Below are 18,551 nucleotides of genomic sequence, written 5' to 3' on the forward strand. Positions count from 1 at the left end.
TCTAATTTAATCACAAACAAGCACATATAAGCCCCCAAATGAACATATTTAAACTCAAAAACATTATATTATTGTGGCACGTTAGTAAAGTAACAGAAATATCTAAAAGTGACTTTAGAAATCAATAAATTGTTTGACTTTCTTTTTTCATTTAACTCATTTTTTTGTTTTATGTGGCCATAACAAATGATTAAATTATATGGGTTAATTTACACCTTTTTTAAACATGGTCTTTAAAAAAATCTAAATTAATGGGTTAATTTATGCCACCACTCTAGATCCGTCCCTAAATTCAAATACTCTGGAAACTTATTTGGCTGTTGCAGCATGTGCAGAGTAAATTATCTGATAAGCAATACTGCATTTGTATCTACGCAGGAAACTAGATTCATATATGATATAAGGAAGAGTATTTTAGAGACTGATTAGAGACAAAGTGTTTTAACTTTAAATATGTGTACATGGTATGGGAACCTGGGGTCCAAGAAGAAAACAAGATTTACAAACAGAGCCAGTAAACAAAAGCGAAAGAGCAGAAACAACTGGGAGGTATTATTGTTCTGATGGGGATTCACAATGATGATCAAGGCTGGTTTGTGGACAATAAAGATGAATATTATTTACACAGACAAAATCTGTGAAAGACCATAAACAGATACGGTTCAGCCTTTTGAAATGAAGTGCCTTTAATTCATAATACAACACATCACTGCAGAGTTGACTCACTGGCTGTCTGCCTCATGTTAACAATAACTAGGAAGGCAATTAAGAAGTGAAGGATGTGTGTTGCAGGATGTGTGCTGCAGGATGTCTCAAAGCAATTTCAGTTTCAGTTAACAATATCGCCCTGATCGTTGGTTTTGTTTTTGTTGCGCAGGTTGTCTGGTCCTAAAAGCACACATGAGCACAAAACAGCAGCTATTGAAAATGCATTACACAAACACGCAGGTGTGTAAAGCATTCAACAGATTTTGAATTATGCCACCGTCAACATCAGCGTATCCTGACAGGCTGTTGTTTGGAAAAGTACACAGATTAGTGGATTGGAGCAGAAGCAGTAGGAATAGAAGATCATACACAGGTTGGATGTTACTGTATGTTCATACAACAGAGCAAAAAAAAAAGACCTTTGTCCTGACTTTCCCTGAAAACAACTGTATCACAATGAGGAAAAGGAGAACAATCAACACATCTCCAGGGACCAGACTTCTACTAGTTTGAGTTGCATTTGCGAGGCAGAGGCAGACAGAGCTGTTGTATCCGAGACGAGGGGCTAGCAGAGCGGGCCGCCCTGCTAACTATGTACGGGTCGTATCCCTCAAACAGAGCTTTCCTCTCTTTGGGACTGGACAGCTCAAGAAGTCTCTGGTTGGCTACGTAGTTTCTCGCTGATCTGGAGACGAGCCAGCACACTGAGCGCTCTCCTTCAAACTTGGGGTGGTCGTGCTTAGGGGCTGCGAAGACAAAAGTAATCATGTCAAATAGCGAGTAAAACGATTTAAAAGAAAATGCCACAACAGAGCAAAAATGTGACCAGAAACGTTTCTTGACGGAAACACTTACTAGCAAGTAGCTCTATGTGTGCAGATGCTTTGCAGGGCATGTGGGTCAACGGTACGGGTTTAGATTTGTTGCCAGCGCCCTCCAGAATCTGCTTTCTCTTTGGTTGGGCGAGCTGGCAAATTCGTGAAGTGGCGACTGCCGTCTGCGTCGCTCTGTTCAACTACAATCACATTTCAGGTGATTGATGAGATTATATTAAACTCACTTACAGAAAAACACAATATTAGACATGAACTCATAGGGATCATTCAAATGAATTAAACTTCGAATTATCGCACTCAGTCTTGACTCTCCCATTTTGACTCAAGGGCTGGCAGTGTAGCTCTGTTGGTTTGGTTTGGTCTTGACTGAACCTCGTCAACAATTGTTGGATGAATTGGATTTGAATTTTGCGCACGCACTCATGGTCCCCAGATGACGAGGCTTACTGATTTTGGTGGTCCCCTTGGTTTTCTGAGAGCGCCACCATGAGGTTGACATTTGTAGCTGTAAGTTAAAGGTCCAGTGTGTAACATTTAAGAGGATCTAATGGCAGAAATGGAAAACAATATTCATAGGTATGTTTTCATTAGTGTATAATCACCTGAAAATAAGAATAGTTGTGTTTTTGTTACCTTAGGATGAGACATTTTGATCTACAGACGGAGGAGGATGGATAGGTGGAGGCTGCCATGTTGAACAGCCATATTTCTACAGCAGCCCATAATTGACATACCAAGCACTGGCTGTAGGTATGGCCTTTTGCATTTTTAGCAAACTTTGCAGCTACCGTAGTACACATCACAGCCTGTTCTCATCCTCAGGTCGTCAAATACAAAAACCAGCGGCAAGATGCCACTAAATCCTCCACACTGGTCCTTTAATGAAGCTTTTATTGTATGATATTTATCAAAAGACTCATGTACAACCTTTAAGTCCTTCAAGTTAAGCTCTCAGACTTTAAATACTTGACACCCTCGCTTTTCTAACACAGTTGACTGTGGAGTTTAAAATACATACATACTCATGACATACTCCAGCTCCAGAAAGCTTCCAGCCATCACATGATTTACCACGTACACAGAAGCTCCACAGGAAACAGAGTATGTGTTACTCACAGGCACCAATATTGGGCGGTCCGGCTGCCAGCCAGCTGCAGGGGCCCGAGGTTGAGCAAGACTGCACAGCCGATTAGACGCAACTGCCCTAAGAGCACATTCACTCACCTCCCATATGGGAGAAAGTCTGGTGAGGGAAAAATAGATAAAGAGAAAAGAGAAAGGATGAGAGAAGACACAGAAAGACAAAAAGATGTGAGGGGGAGGTGAAAAGGTAACTAAAATAACAGGAAGATGAATAAGGAAGAAGGAAGGAAGCGGGCAGGATGGCACCAGATAAAGGCACAAGAGGAGAATAGAAATATAAAGCCACAAAAAGATGAGACGAGAAACATCTCATCTGAGGACTTGAAGCCTAACAAACACACTGAACATAAATCCTGGAAAAAAAACCCTGCGGCCATAATTACTTGTTACTTACTAATATGCAGGGACAGATCTAAAGCGGTGGGTTGGCAGCTGCCAACTGTAAAGTAATGCCTGATCACCCCAGCTGCCAACACAAATTCAATGTCAAATTTTAACACATTAATTAAACAGGTGACAGGCTTAAGTTTAATTAAAAAAGACATGTATTTCAAGAAATGTCTGAAAATTCTGAACAACAACAATGAATTGATTTCTGATGCTACTGTTAGATATGTCTATTCAATGCTTTACTAATGTGCCACAATGACATGTTTTTAAGTTAAAAGCCAATACTGTTATATGTGATTGTCTGTGTTTAAATCAGCATACGTATTTCTCCAGATCCACCTCTGCTGACCTGATATTAATAAATAGATCTTGTTTTTGCCACTAGTGTTGAGGTTAGTGCTGTAGAAATGGACATAATACTGAATTCATCAAAACAGAAGGTACAAACATGGAGGAAGTCCTGAGATTTCATTAACAAGTGACAGTGGGAACAAATAAAAGCACATAGGCAAAAAGAAATCACACATGCATTAGAAGGTATAGTTAATCATCGGCATTGCATTAGTAATAGTAGAACTTGTTATAATTACGTGACTTGAGTGTAGAACTTTTTACTTCTACATAGCTCCGACCAGCGAGGGGTTAACTCTACACAGGAAAATTATTAGTTATCATGTCATCACAAAAAAGCAGTACAGAGCAGGTTTGGTGGAGAGAAAAAAAAGTGTTGCGTGAGTGAGAGACACACCAGCTTTGGTGGTGGATCCACTCTTCTCCGGGGGCAGATCATCCAGCCAGTAAACAGAGCGACTGGGAAATTAAAAAAAGAGGCCTCATTAGAGAAAGAGAGAGACATGGAGGAAGAAATAGAGAGGGGGGGGGTTCAGCAGGCCTACCGGTCTGGATATCTGAGTCTGTTGGGTTTGGGTTGAGCAAGCCTCTGTGTCCGAGTTGCCATGGAAACAGTTGAAGCTGGTGGGGGAACAGGAACATGCTGAAATGATCCTATTACTCAACCAATATTACCGTGTGTCATAAACATGAGTAGGCACAGAATGTGTTGTTCAACACATGCAGGGACACATTTACGTAACAAAAATGTAGTGCAGCTTTTAAACAATTAAAAAAATAATCATGGATTGGTTTATAGTGTAAATGTTCATTGGTTGCAGCTTTGATCCCATGTTTTACACTCTATTACTTATAAAAAACACTTACTCTGTAATTATTTCTAAATATAGGTTACCCACCCTGCTATCAACATCAGAAACCATCCAGTGAATTTAATCTTTAGCTGATTACATTAATAAGCTGATAAATAATTGTTTATCTGTAGCTTAAAACTACTAGAGGTTTACCTGTACTGTCCTCTCACGGTGACACCGACACCTGCTGGTTGCCAGGGGATCAGGTGACACTGGTGTTGTACAGTACAGCAAAGATCGTCTATGTGTAGGGTGTGCAAAGATGTCTAACTCTGCTTTTCTGTGCAGTCAGGTTATTTCCCAATTAGTCACATAATAAGTGTACAGGGAGGGGTGAGACATATGCACATTTTCTTACTATGCTGACAGGCGTCAGTTAGTGGTTTGTATTGTGGCTCAGGGAAACTGTATAAACTGGAAAAAGGAGAAGTGCCAACTCTCTCCTCTCAGTTCACAATGGCCCGCATCCAGAGATTGTAGTTCAAGGAACAGTGGTGGGAGAATTATTCAAATCCTTTACTAGTAAAACTATGCTCTACTCATGCTCTATTACACAACCCGTGTTTAAATCTCCAGGGAAAGGAATGTCAATCAGCACAATACAGAAACAGAGGTTTAATCTACCACAGACACTATCTTTCTTTGTGGCTATAAATATAAACATTTTAATTGTAATTTGCAAATAACTATAACTTTACTAGGGCACACAAGATTTGCCTAATTTATCCCAAATTTCAGAAAAAACTACAAACATTTAGGAGCAGCACTTTTTTAACCTTTGATTTCATTCCATACCTTTATTAAGCTTTTCTTAAGAAAAAAAACACTCAAATAAAGAACCAAAAGTCCTAAATTTGGCCACAGCTATCTGGTCATATGACATGCCATATGAAGCCCCCTCCTCATACAAGGAAATTCCAGTTTCACAATCTTACATTTTAAATTCACAAGTAAACAAACGCAAAGACAATTTAAAAACAGATGACACCTTTATTTTCAACAAACATTTAAAATCTTATAAAACAGCAAATAACAGTAAATAACCTACCAAAGCCACAAGCTTTCAACATAATACTGTAGTTATTATTCTTTAAACAAGCATTGCAGAAGTCTGTTACTGTGTGAAGTTAACAAGTCTGTTTGACATTATGCTGTCACTTTGTTGTTGTGGTTCACACATAATATGAACTGAGGAAGACACTGCAGGGCACACAGCTACAGCATCAAATAACATTCACAGGCCTCTGAAACACACAGAGAAACCCAGAGCCGACCCGGGTTAAATATGTAGTGTTTGGTTGATATTGTAACACTTAAAGGATAATAACAGTATTGTTTGCAATTACAGCACTTTTTTTTTTTAAACTGCATTTTATACCGCCTATATCTAGTTTTAATCCCCACGCCTCATATCCATCCTTTTGTTAGATTTTTGTTTGTCACTTTAAAACATAAAACTCACAACAAAATAACTGTGTTGGTTGGAAAGCCAACCTAGATTATTGGCACAAAAGAAAACACCACTATTATCCTTTAAGTGACCTGACAGTAAAGTCTATCTCTGCAATACAGTAAAAGAGACAAATCTCCATGCAATAGTTTGTAGATTCTACTGTCTCAAGACTTTTTTATACCTAAAAGTACTCCACCAATCTTAATATCAATGATGACTGGTTCTTAGGAGTCCATGGTATTAAAATACAGGGATTTCAGTGATAAAACCAGTTCACAGGCATATATTCATGAGCCTTTGAGCTCTCTTATTAAGCTGCCAGTGTAGTTACTGGGGTTATGGTAAATGGAAAAGATGGCACCGGACAGTCCGATCTCTTGTGCAATACAATGGAAGTAGAAAGGCATGTAAGAAAGTAAAGGGGCAGAAATAGGTAAATATAGAGTATATATTGTATTCAGTAGCACCAAGAGAAAGCGTATGTGAGTGTGTTAGTGTCAGAGGGTCTGCACTATGACAGGATACAGTAGGGACATATGCTCAGCTCCTCTGATCGGCAGCTTGTGTGTAGTGTAGTAGTGGATGACCTCAGGGATGGTGGAGAAGGGAGGGCTGTTCTCTCCGAGTACGTATCGCCCATCTGCAGACTGAGTGAACTTCATGTGCATGAAGCCCTTACAACTCCTGACAGAGAGGGAAAGGAGGAGGAAAGATTCATTAAATTGCTTGTCTGAGTCAAAACTACACTGTTGAGAAGGCTGTTTCAGTGCACACATTCACAACAAGACAGACTCCAGAGGAATACTCAGCGTGCAAGCACATCTGGAAGGATGTTACGTTTCTGAAAACCATTACAGTAACCCACACTATCCTGGGAATAGGTATGAGCAAATAACACAAAGTTGGTGCAGCCTAGGTTTACACCACACATTTGTCTGAACATCATGGTAAGCTCCAATCCTCAATCCATTTCCACTAGGTTCTCTCTCTCTTTGTTTATGATGTACCTCCTCTACCAGCAGCAGACTGTCCTCCCTGCTCCAGTGACTGTTTTCATTTCAGCCAATTTTGTATAATTACATCAATATTTATATGGTTGATGGCGACCTGTTAATGGCTCTTTGGAGGATTAATTTTATTATAATTTTGCGGCTTTTTTATGCCTTTATTTCATAGAGAATCCCAGCAAAGGGCCACAGGCCAGAATCAAACCTGGGCCACTGCGGTAAGAACTGATCCTTGGGGTGTGTCCTCCACCAGGACCCACCAGGACTTAATAATCATTCTTAAGAATCTTTTAGAAAATTAATAATCAGAAATTTGATAAATGTGGACCCTGGACTGGAAGTGACACAGATCTCTTCTTTATTGTGACATTTAACATCAAAGAGATGCACACAGGGGCTTATGACTTATGTTCCAGCACCCACTGAGTACAGATGTCAGGTTAGGGGCAATTCTCTGCATGCAGAGTCGCAAAACAGCTGCTTTCATGCTGATTACTCATACAGGCTTGAATCCCACTTGCAAAGGGGAAAGTGAGGGCTGGGGGAAGGGAAGAGAAACACAAATAAAGTGACTGGGTGGGAGGAGAGATAATGGAAAAATGGTGAAAAATTAAAAATTGCCTCAGGGCTCAAATTTGAGAAGAGTCTCTCGCCACCCACAGACCATAACAATACCCAAATGGAGAATGAACTGAATCAGATAATTGTGGCTCACAGGGGTACAACTCCCCTTTAAGAGAGTGCAACAATTCTTCAAATTAAGACAGTATGAGGAGGATTTGTGAGGATTTTGGGGGGGGATTTAGTACAGCTCAGAATGAAGCGAGTGGTAAAAAAAACAACTGCTACAACTGGCACAGAGATGGGACAAGCCAAGTACGTGCAGTAAATAGCTCTTAATAGATAAATGTAAATGAGTGTTTACCTGAGTGAGAGCGAGTAGTCGTTCCTGCAGGTCTGGCTGTTCCTCACCAGGTACGAGCTCTCCTTGCACAGAGTCAGTAGAGTCTCTGCCTCCGAGCGGCTCAGCGTTCCATGGTACCACCTGCAAGTGACCAGAAGGAAACATGACATTGAAACTGTTACTTAAATCCATGCAGTGTATCACATCCTCTTACAGTCCCTTACAAGTTATCGCTTCAGGTTGAATCTTTAATCTACACCAGTGGTTCCCGACCACAACAAAGGGTCGCTTTTAAGGTGTGTAAGAAAACTTAATATACACAGTAGGCCTTTATCTCAGCATTTGGTTCACTTCTGTGAAGTAAGTAAATTGTCTAATAGAACAGGGGGAAAAAAACTTTATTATTATAAAAAGAATACATAATAAATAAGAAATATTCTGCTCAAAATTCATCTAAATCACTCGTTTTAAAAACTAAACTATAGTTACGGAGGTCTCTATTTGGGTTTATTGTAGAGTTTCAAATATAATATGGAATAACCATAAAATATATCACTTAAGCATGGTTCGTCAATTTGCTAAATGATACAACCACTGCTCTACATCATAAGTGCAAGCCATAGTGATTAACCATTCACAATTTTACTTGAAATTTAAAAACCACTGGTTCTATTCTTAAGCAAAGCAAGTGAAAGTGGCTGAACTTTGCAGAATAAAACCGCACGTATCCTCACGCACATAGCCTCCAACCTCTGAATCACAGCTCACATCTCTGATTTGTTCAGTGATTCAAACAGACCTGGCATTGTGCCCCCTGGTTACAGAAACAACTGACCATTGTGAAGCGCTTGGCAGGATTAAGGACAGTGATGTCATCTTCCTACATAACTTGTGAGCTACCCTAACGAAAACAACAACAACAACAACAGAGGAATGTGTGGTGTGCAATGTGTTTTCAACCCCAGGTGTCTAAACTCTAGAGTTTGGGATAGAAATTATGATTCAATTCTGGATCTGTAATGCTGACCAAAGCAATGTTTTAACAGCGGTTGGGTTTTGACATTAGTAGGTGTGAACATAGTTATTAAAGGTGTACATGCAATCATCCATGAAGCAACTGTTTCATCTGAGACTGCTGTCCTTGCAAAGTCTGCTTTCTTTAATTTCAGTAATGCTTGCGTACCCTTGCGTTAATTTCAAGTATGAATCTTCACGCTTACAAGGAACAGAATCTAAATTAGGAGATTATTAAGTGAGTAAGTAATGTGAAACGGCTGTCACTATCTTTTAACATTATAGATGTCCACTTACACTTGTCTCTCCAGCGGCATAGATGGATCCACTCTCTCTCCCAGGAGAGGAGGAGTGTCACTGACCAGACGGAGAGTGGTTGAGTCAGCTGTGGTCGATGTGGTCCCTGTCTTGGTGAGCCTGGTCTGTTCTGTCTGAGCTCGCGAGCGCTCCCTTTCTGCCCCTTCAAACTGAACTGTGAACACACAGAAAGATACAGCAGGTTAAGTTTAAAAAAAGCACATTTAAAAAGCACATTCATTTTAACATTATACATGAAAGTACAGGTACTCATTTCAGAGGAGGAAGCTGTTGAAAGACCTGGAACAGGTGGAGAAAATGTTTTTACAGACAAAAACTGTAAACGATAACTGTCAAAGGGACCAATAACAAACAATATGGCAGCAAAATGTCTAGTCTAATCCGAAGAAGAAGGGAATGGCGGTGTGGGGGATGTTTACGGTGCTGGGAAAAAGTTGCAGAGTGATGCTTCTTTACTGTCTCTGTGCTAGAGACCAGATACCCCGGATCTGAAAACAATCCACCGTCAACTTCGCTGTATTCTCTTTTTACCTGTTGCTCTCTAAACAACACCATGCCGTCTGAAACGCTCTCTACTCCCGATTTGGTGAGGAGAGGATGAGCCATGGCTTCCATCCCAGCGGAGATTAGGTGAATGGACTCGAGCAGATACGGGTTTCCTGCACTGGCTAGCCGCACAAAGTAAACCAGTTGTATGTGTAAGTGAGCTTGTGTCTGTTTGTCCTGTTTGCCTCTACAACGTGTAACATTAACAGCCTGTTGCATGGGTGCACTGATGGTGATGAGTTTTACTCCATTGGTATCGAAATTTGGTACCAAATGACAAGAAATCTTTTGACACTTGGTAGTATCAACAGAATTCCGTTTGTGCCATAAACATATCGACGTTGGTACCCAGGCCCAATACTGAGAATGCCAGTTTACCTGCAAGAGCTTTAGAGATGTTGTCCTTCTTCCACTCCCAGGGCTGATCGTATTCATCAGCTGGCCTCTCATCGTCTTGAGGCAGTCTGCTCTCCCTGCTGTCTATCTGGGCAAGTCCTCCCTCAATCCTCTGAGATTGCTGTTGTGCTAGCGGAGCAGCTCGGGGGTTGTGACGAGTCCTCTCCTCGTATGGGTTATCATATAACTGGCCACCATCTCCGCTCCCAGACCTGTTAGTCATCGCGCTGTGCTGCAGTTCTGCACATTAAACACAGAGAGTAAATGACCGTCTGCAGCGCAAGTAAGTGACAAGCAGGCAAACAGTTTGACTATATCGATCAAAATTTACTTGAACTGAAAATATGGAGCAATAAGATTTAGAGCACTGATGAACGTATAAGTCAAATCTGTTGACCAAGTGTTTTAGATCCTTGTTTGTCCTCTCTTTTGTTTATCCAGTAAATATATCCAGTAAATATATCCAGTAAATACATCCAGTAAATACATCCAGTAAATAGATCCAGTAAATTCCTCATTCTACATTCCTCGAAGGAAACAATGTCTGGCACAATTACTGACAATGATGCTGACTCATATCCTTCCATGAGAAGCGAAACTGCCAGATGACCATATGTACTAGATGGAAAACTTCATTTAACCGGCTAAAGGCAAAAAAGTCCACCATTCAAGTGCACAGTGAACATTAATATAATATCACACTCACTTTACCCCTGGTTGCCATTTTGCTTTCACTTAACGGGGCAAAGGGCCATTAATTGATGGTAGCAATTACCTGTACAATATGCTACTGTTAGTGCCTCTATACAATCCCTTTATTAAGAGCTCAACTGACTAATGAAAGAAAAAGATCTCGTAACAAACCTGAGATGATCCGCTGGGCCTCGAATGGCTCCATGTAGCTGCAGCAGTCTGTTGGTGCAGGTTTTGGCTCCCAGTTTGGTCTGCTTCTGGGGTCTGGCCGGACATCAAATGGATCAGAGTAGTCTGTGTCAGAGTCCGATGCTGCTGGGGCAGAGGGAACCACCTTTGGTAGGGAGAGAGAAACAAAGAGCATCGCACAAATGAGAGATCTGGAAATATGAGTAAGCAAATGAAATAAAGAAAAAGTAAATGACTGGTGTTTCGCTCCTATTTCCTCAAAGAAAAATGAAGCAGAACACAAATAAAAACAGTCCTTACAGGTTCCTCTTGAACAGTCACGGGACTCAGGGGGACTTTACAGCGGCCAAACTCCTGAGAGTCCACTTTAATTAGTCTGTGCTTGGGAGACACCACTTTGACCTGGAACATATCGTTATGTAAATCTTTCAGTGTTGATTAAACATCACCTCAATACTTACATTCAATGGGAGATCTAGGAGAAAACACTACAAACATTATCTAAGGGTACACTTACACACAGAGACATTGTACTTGGTATTTAAAAAAACAACTTAATTCACGTAAATGAGTGTAAAAACATGCATGTCGTACCTCCACACCATTAGGCAGCACTGAACCAAATGCGGGGAAAGAGGGAAGGCTCACTGTGGCACTACAAGGGCTGAAACCGCCATTCTGATGCTCCTTATCAGAGCGCTGGTACGGGTCTTCAAAATCTAACTCCTTCTGAGCTCTGTAAGCCCTCAAAATCTCACTCTCACTATAATCCGGCCTCGGGGGCTGTGGAGGGTCACGCCTGGTGCCAAAGTTTAGGTAGTCCTTCAGCCACTTTGCCATGGATCTGGGAATGAAGCGGCGGAAAGAGTTCTTAGAGTAATTCAGAAGGACAAAATGCTGAAATGATTAGTCTAAAAGAAACTTCACTTAAATTTTGTTATCCATTTATCTATCATAAACATGTGTTGTTATTGCAGCCCAAACCTAGAGGGTAATTTCACTCAGTTCAGTTTATTTTAAAATGTTTTTACTTTAATTGTCCCCGACATCTGTAACAGTTTTTCGGTCCCATTTACATCTTCATATCCTCTCAGATACATGCATGCAACATCCCTTTTTTGGTTGAACAGTGGTCATTTCATTATAAGAAGATCCAGCTGAATAATCTTCCACTTTTTTTTTTTTTTTTTTAGGTCCATTGTTACAGGACATCTTTATTCTCTCATCTGAAAACAAACTTGTTTATGCTTTTCATTTTTCTGTATTTAATAATCTGGTCACTGTTTCTAAAATGTTCTGTTCAATAACCGAGGGCTGGGATGTGGGTGAGAGAGGACGAGGGAGTTAAATCTGTGTATCTGCAGTATGTGTTTGTTATGTAATGCTGTTTTGGTTTATATATGTGTCTTTAAAACCCCCTTGAAAGATGAGTTCCTGCACTTCAAGCTATCCTTTCAAGAAACTCAAACATTTCATCAAACACATATGACCACAAGCCATCCTCTTGCATCAGGGCTATAAAAGGCAAACTCACTGACAAATTAATTGCAAATTAATTGAGTCAAATGGCAAAACAGTAAGCTTGAGTTGGCTCTTTAAGTCTTTTAAGTAAAGCCAGGTAATAACCACCATGAGGTTTGTGTTTACGTTTGGAGTTGTTTATCCCCCGAAAAAAAATTAACCTGGAGAAGAAAAGGTGTTCACATCAATCAACAGGTCCAGTGACAATCATTTCTCCAGCTTTTCCAGGTGAACACAGATGAAAGTGAAGCTGAAGGTGGGTTTTTGTTGTGAACAGAAGTTGAACTCGGTCAACCAATCACTGGAACAACTGACAATGGCTAGTTAGCATTAGAGGGTAAATAATTCAATCAATCACTTACTCATAACAGCAGGTTAAAGACAGTATGTGCTCCAAAGCTATCAGCAAAACGCCAAACAGCTGACTAATCTTGCTGTTATTTATGTATTTATTTAAAAAAAAAAGCTAAAATAATACGAGTTGTACAAGTGATGGAGTCAACGCTTTGTAAATATGCCAAAGCTAAGTTAGCCAAGTTAGCTCGCTAACTAACTGCTAACGTTACTTCCCGAAGCTCACCCTCTTTCTTGGCATTGACGGCTTCCCGTTCCAGTTATGTCTTCCTTGTTACCATCCAGCGTTTTTTTTTTTAGTTTTTAACGTTATCAGAGGTCTTAAAAATAAAACATTTCTTATTCCTGAAATCCGTCCAGCTTCGGAGCCAAGCGGGTTAGTCGGCTATTGTTAGCTGGAGCAGAGCAGACAGTCTCCGACACACAACACTGGCACGGCGGACTGGCTTAAAGGGGAGTGGGGACATTATTTTTAGTTGGTCGACACTTAAAGCTTCAGCTATGTAGTGAATGTTATTTCTGCTGCTGTATCCACGAACACTGTCCTTTGTCTCACAGCTCCTCTAATGTGAACCAATACAGTTAAGTCCCTTTTTTTTTTTTTTTTTTTTACTGTATTTAAAGTAAACCTAGAGGTGGGTTGAGAAAAGAGATAGGGATGTGGGTGTGATGGTAAACAGGTGGGCGTGAATCTAAGATGTTTTAAGTATTCTGAGACCTTGGAGGACAGAGTTGAAACAGTAGACCTAGTTCACAAAATCACTTATCTGTAAGAGAGCTTCTGATAGCAGTAAAGACAAGATAGAGTTAATGTAAGTATTAATATAGGCAGTGGAAGTAAAGTTGCTCCGGGGGCCTGCAGATGAAAACCATCAGTTCATAAAAATGTTTATAACTCATAACTTCCTCAGTTTTTATTGGGATTTACATTTGTACTGGGGTACTTATGGTGGGAAAGACTGTTTGCCTTGTTTTTTTAATCAGCTTTAGCCACTTAAAGTAATACAATTTGTAAAAAATGTTACTATTAAATAATGCATTTAGTAGGACATCAGTGTGTCAACAGACTTTGGTCTCAGCACCCACCGACTCTGCCTGGCTTCCAGCATCCCTGAATATTAATAATGTTATATAATATCATGTTAAAAGTAATGATTTGAACATGTACAGCTCCATGCCAGCAAACTCCATCTGCTGATGAAAAGAATATAATCAAAGCTGGAGAACAAGAAAAGTGGACCTTGTGTTGAAATTGTTTGCAAAGTCAAGAATGACCATAAAGATCAACATTAAATCCATCATATTATGTTAGTATACCCAACACCTTAACATCAACATTAAATAAATGATCTAAAATGAAAAATGTAACACATAAAATTCACCTCAGCCCTGTTAATTATTTTATATTATTTAATTATAATAGAAATATTTACTACCCAAACAAATGCTGAATTACATAGAACCTATTAACTACAAATGTGAAATATCACAAGTTTATATTTGCTTATATTCTCTCTCTTTTGAGCTACATATAAACATAATTAAATATTCAGATCCCACATTTACATAGTTTTATATTAAAAGAGACATGTTGCAAGATGGCAAAACATATCAAGGACAAAGAGTTAAAACAGATTTTAATAAACACTAAAACATACACCCAATATTTTCTCAGGGCAAATTTGCCTCACAAAAACTCAAACATTATAATTTTTTTCTAGGTAAAATTCTTGGGAAGAACAGCTCCACAAATATTGTTTCACTGAGACAACAGACCATACAATTCCTGCTAATGACTGCCAACCAGGACTTAATATCAGTCTTCATGAAAAGGTTTTCACAGAAGAGACCAACAAACTGGTTTACACAAGATTTGGATTTCTGTGCAGCATTACAAAACACTCCATATCATTAAATTCCTTTCTGCATTCATTTATACAATTGTGTGTCAGTCGCTCAAATTAAAATCCGTGCCAAGTATCTTCCTTTCATTCGCTGTCATTGCTGTCACTGTCTGAATACGCCCCCAGCAGGCTCAGAGATGATGAACCATTTTGCGTGGTAACAGGTTTAGAGGCATTCTTGGAGTCAGCCGTAGACACTGTTGAATCTGTAAAACAGGATCCGCAATGATTGTGCCATTAAAATCATATGCACACATTTGATTAAGGTGTGAACAAGCTTATGTGTAAGATTTTAGAAGAATCGGGCTATACAATGTGTTCATATAAGCAGTAAGAGATACCGATGTGATACCTGCTTGTGATTTGGGAGCAGCAACGGCCGCCACTGGACTGGGTTTGATGAACGTCGCTGCTGGTTTCTTTCGCACAATGAGGGACCCCAGTGCCCCTCGGCCGCCCAGCGTCCCCACACTCCTCTCCCAGCTCTCCACTTTGGCCCTCTTCACTCCTCCAGTTGAGGTTCCCTGTGAAAAACACACAGCATTAGACAATGCACTATTCCCTGCTCACAGGAAAGATTTTAAATTGTAACATGTAATTTTAATGATTGCTTGGAGCTTCAGCTACATACACGTGTACAGTATATCGGACCTGGCCTCTACAACTGTGGATGTTTGTCTGTACTTGTCCCTAACACAAAACAAATAAACAAAACTAACCTTTTACATTTTGAACAAATTTAGCAATTTAAGTTATGCTGGCAAAACCATGGCTCTTATATATTATTATTATTATATATACACACATATTGTATCTTATGAAAGTCCTAAATGTATGTTACCCATTCTGCCATGGTTTTGTCCTCTTGTGTGGTGGAAAAAAAGGATATAACATTTTAAAGTTATAAAGATTTTCATGAAATCTATTCTGTATCTTTTCAGCAATAGCCATTAAATGTATTTACATTCTGTAATGACCTCACTATATAGCAACTGTCATGTTAGTGGTGAAGTCACTGGAAAATTATATTGCCTGGGATTTCCAGCATTACTGTTTATTTTATCTTACTAATGAACATTAGCCTCACTGTTCACTCTCCTAAAGCTTCTTATGTACTGCTAATGCAAACCAACAGTTCCTACTGCTGCTAGTTCATATTAAATGTGTTCAAGTGGTGAAACACAATGTGATTATTATGAATCAGTCACTGGAAACACAATGCATTTGTCACCAAGCTGACAGCAGTAGTTCACGGTCTACAAAACAAGATATGGTCCTTTTTGGGCATTGTCTGACGGATCAGTTTGAAATTTTGCAGGAACAAGAAGCAGCTGTTAGAAGAAGGGTTTGCAGGAAACAGGACTATATTGAGGATTATATCTTTAAATAGGGTTAAAAAAAAAAAAAAAACTTGAACATTGTTTGCAAATGTCATTTGAACTGAATAAAATGTAAAGTACTGAATGGGGCACACATTTTGCTGAATGTGAGCAGTCATGCGTACCTGTGCCTCTGTGGGTTTGTCAATGGTGAGGATGTCTGTTGGTTTGTCTGTGCTGGATTTCTTTGACTGCGAGCTGCTGCTCTCCTCCTCCTTCTCCGAGTCAGAGTCAGAGTCTCTGAGTCTTTTCACAAGGGCACGATCCAACATCTCTCTGAAAAACAATTGACACATTCAGATTTAATTGGGGTTTTTAATGACTATTTCTCAGAATTCACCCTAATTGTGAGAAGAATACACATGACAACTTATTCAGGACACAGAGGAAGAAATTGAAGTTCCTATTTGTAGCATTAATTATGTAGTCGCAAGAAGGCAGTGTTGGATTTTTAAATGGTTCTAGCACAAAACCTTCCTCACTCACTTTGTCTCTCGCTCATCCTCTTCTTTCTCCCTTTCCTTCTCTCTCTTCTCCAGCTCTCTGTACCGGTCAATCATTCCCTCAAAGTCCACCTGAGCCTGCCTCTGGTTCAGCTCCTTCAGCTCCTGGAGGTTCTCCAGAACCTCCATCTCCATCTTGGAATCCTTTGTGCGGTTCTCCAACACCTGGTAGAAGATTGGGAAATCATTAACTCTTCTAATCGCTAATTAAAATAATAACAGAAAACGACATTTACAACACCAACCTTCATGGGGTTGTTCAGCTCCTCTTCCTCCCTCTCCTCTTGGATTCTCTTCTCCTCCTCCTCAATCAGTTTCTCTGCCTGGAAGTTTCGTGTCGCACCGTGCTCCATCGCGTAGTCTGTGTTCTCTGGGTCAGTCTATAGTCACAACATGAGATATTTAAGTGTGAGAAATTATTTAGTGCATAATGCTGGATACATCTCTTTCAGAAAATAGCACACACACTGTTTTACATACTTTTCTCATTTCAATACATTTCACTGATCTAATGCTCTAAAACACTCTCACTCACCTTAAATGTGATCTCAGCAAGACACCGAGTACATTTGATGTAGAAACGGAAGATGGGCAGGCCCATGTACAGCTCATTCTGAACAGTCTCCTTACGTGCATTGAACTTCTTCCCCTTGTAGATGTACTCGCCACATGTTTTACACCTGCAAGCAACCAGAGAGGCAATGCGGATGACACTACAGTCACAGGACTCATTTACAGAGGCCAGGAAGTCCTTGGTGGTAAGAGGTAGGCCTGGTCATACTGCAAATACAACCACAAATCTACAACAGCAGCCATGGATTACCTAAAATATAACATTATTGATTTACCAAGCGAGATGTACAGGAGTAGGGCTGCACAATATGGTAAACATAAAGAAATATATATTTATATAAAATAAAACAAGTGCACTATGTTGTTTATGTTTGCATATTGATCCTCCCCTGCCCCTACTAGGTGTGTGGCAATAAAATGGATGGATGAGAAAGACATACCTCATATTGAACGGAGCCATCAATCTGACCACATACTGACGATCTTTGGGGAGTTTAAGTTTGGGGATTTTAGATGGATCAAAATCCGGTGGGTAGTATTTCTGTGGAAGACAAAACAAAAACAAAAAGAGTTAGAAGAGAAAGATATACTTTATAAAGTAATAGTCTTTTTTCCCCTCCCACTCTATGTGAATGTTTACACACACATAGGCCCGAAATACACCCATGCACACACAGGGCTTATAGACAGGCAAATGTGGAGTGATGGGGTTTGATGCTTTGCTCAAGGGCATCTCGGAAGTGCACAGAAGGTGAAACTGGCACCTCTCCATACTGTGGTCCCTACAGACTGAGCTACTGCCGCTTACTACCAAAACAACATCAACTTCTAATGAATCTAACAGTTGTAGTAATATAGACTACTGCAAACAGGAGTAGTAGCTTACAGTTAATGTACTTTAGATGTTTTATTTATTTAAATCCACCAACCAAACAAAGAAACGGCTTAATGTTGTCATAGCTGATAAAAACCACACTTAGCTTCGAAAGCTAACATTAGCCTGCCTTGGTTTCTTCTTCTACAGCTCATAAGCTACGGCTGACTGTTAGCGTTAACATAATACTTACATTCAACACTTTTCTTTCGGACATTGTTTCTTTTGCTGGAAACCCGACCAGGAGAATGAAACGTTGGAATAACAACACTGCTCAGGCTAACAGGCTAACTGCTTCTAGGCTTTACTCTTTACTCTAAACTTCCGGTTGTTTCATTTGTAGCTACTTCAAAGTGTGCTGCTGCCCCCTGGCGGAAGGAGTGAGTACTTACAACGACAGCCGAGGAGAAAACATCCTCACTGCATAACAGACGAGGACAAGGATTTAATCAGAAACAAAGTTATAAAGAAAAAGTAAAAGTAAACAATGTTAAACAAGTGTTTTATTAGAGGCACTAGCTCTCTTTTCTCTGATAGATATAATGGAGGATGGTTGATATACTGTTTATTCAATGGTACAAACGTCTCGATAAACTGCTGTGGAAAAAATAATAGAAAAGGAACTTGCTTTATTATTGTTT

The 18,551-nt window shown here is 39.8% G+C and overlaps 3 protein-coding genes across 4 annotated transcripts; all 3 read right to left on the reverse strand.

The window, feature by feature from the left end:
• Positions 1-661: 661 nt before the first annotated feature.
• On the reverse strand, positions 662-4,591 carry theg (theg spermatid protein). The gene is made up of 7 exons (XM_051383438.1): positions 4,436-4,591; positions 3,974-4,049; positions 3,826-3,887; positions 3,668-3,725; positions 2,661-2,787; positions 1,564-1,723; positions 662-1,454 (listed from the first exon to the last, which is right to left on the reverse strand). Exons 2-7 carry the CDS (start codon positions 4,033-4,035, stop codon positions 1,213-1,215), a joined length of 711 nt encoding a protein of 236 aa, XP_051239398.1. The 5' UTR covers positions 4,036-4,049; positions 4,436-4,591; the 3' UTR covers positions 662-1,212.
• A 661-nt stretch (positions 4,592-5,252) lies between these two features.
• On the reverse strand, positions 5,253-13,157 carry shda (Src homology 2 domain containing transforming protein D, a). Of its 2 annotated transcripts, XM_051382850.1 has the most exons (8): positions 12,904-13,149; positions 11,397-11,646; positions 11,103-11,204; positions 10,785-10,947; positions 9,903-10,160; positions 8,958-9,132; positions 7,668-7,787; positions 5,253-6,419 (listed from the first exon to the last, which is right to left on the reverse strand). In XM_051382850.1, the coding sequence occupies exons 2-8, from the start codon at positions 11,640-11,642 to the stop codon at positions 6,233-6,235; spliced, it is 1,251 nt and encodes a 416-aa protein (XP_051238810.1). In that variant the 5' UTR covers positions 11,643-11,646; positions 12,904-13,149; the 3' UTR covers positions 5,253-6,232. The 2 variants fall into 2 exon arrangements, with proteins under 2 accessions (XP_051238810.1, XP_051238819.1); XM_051382859.1 differs by lacking the exon at positions 11,103-11,204 and having other exon boundaries at positions 12,904-13,157.
• Positions 13,158-14,297: 1,140 nt separating this feature from the next.
• Positions 14,298-18,247, reverse strand: yju2 (YJU2 splicing factor homolog). The gene is made up of 8 exons (XM_051382895.1): positions 18,104-18,247; positions 17,477-17,577; positions 16,999-17,143; positions 16,709-16,843; positions 16,447-16,628; positions 16,086-16,236; positions 14,934-15,105; positions 14,298-14,787 (listed from the first exon to the last, which is right to left on the reverse strand). Exons 1-8 carry the CDS (start codon positions 18,125-18,127, stop codon positions 14,666-14,668), a joined length of 1,032 nt encoding a protein of 343 aa, XP_051238855.1. The 5' UTR covers positions 18,128-18,247; the 3' UTR covers positions 14,298-14,665.
• Positions 18,248-18,551: the final 304 nt, after the last annotated feature.

Source organism: Dicentrarchus labrax, unplaced genomic scaffold, assembly GCF_905237075.1.
Source record: "Dicentrarchus labrax unplaced genomic scaffold, dlabrax2021, whole genome shotgun sequence".
NCBI lineage: Eukaryota > Metazoa > Chordata > Actinopteri > Moronidae > Dicentrarchus > Dicentrarchus labrax.

Bases quoted from the DNA above. Each gene is read 5' to 3' on its own strand.
- theg (XM_051383438.1), bottom strand. From the start codon at position 4,035: ATGGCAACTCGGACACAGAGGCTTGCTCAACCCAAACCCAACAGACTC. The intron at 2,788-3,667 runs GTAATTATAACA...TTCCCTCACCAG, and splicing joins AAGTTCTACACTCAAGTCAC to ACTTTCTCCCATATGGGAGG. The intron at 1,724-2,660 runs GTGAGTAACACA...ATGTGATTGTAG, and splicing joins ACCGCCCAATATTGGTGCCT to TTGAACAGAGCGACGCAGAC.
- shda (XM_051382850.1), bottom strand. From the start codon at position 11,642: ATGGCAAAGTGGCTGAAGGACTACCTAAACTTTGGCACCAGGCGTGAC. The intron at 10,948-11,102 runs GTAAGGACTGTT...TCCCTACCAAAG, and splicing joins TGACTGTTCAAGAGGAACCT to GTGGTTCCCTCTGCCCCAGC. The intron at 10,161-10,784 runs GTTTGTTACGAG...TTTAATGTGCAG, and splicing joins GGCCCAGCGGATCATCTCAG to AACTGCAGCACAGCGCGATG.
- yju2 (XM_051382895.1), bottom strand. From the start codon at position 18,127: ATGTCCGAAAGAAAAGTGTTGAAT. The intron at 17,144-17,476 runs GTATGTCTTTCT...GGTTGCTTGCAG, and splicing joins ATGGCTCCGTTCAATATGAG to GTGTAAAACATGTGGCGAGT. The intron at 16,237-16,446 runs GTGAGTGAGGAA...ATTGTTTTTCAG, and splicing joins GAGGATGAGCGAGAGACAAA to AGAGATGTTGGATCGTGCCC.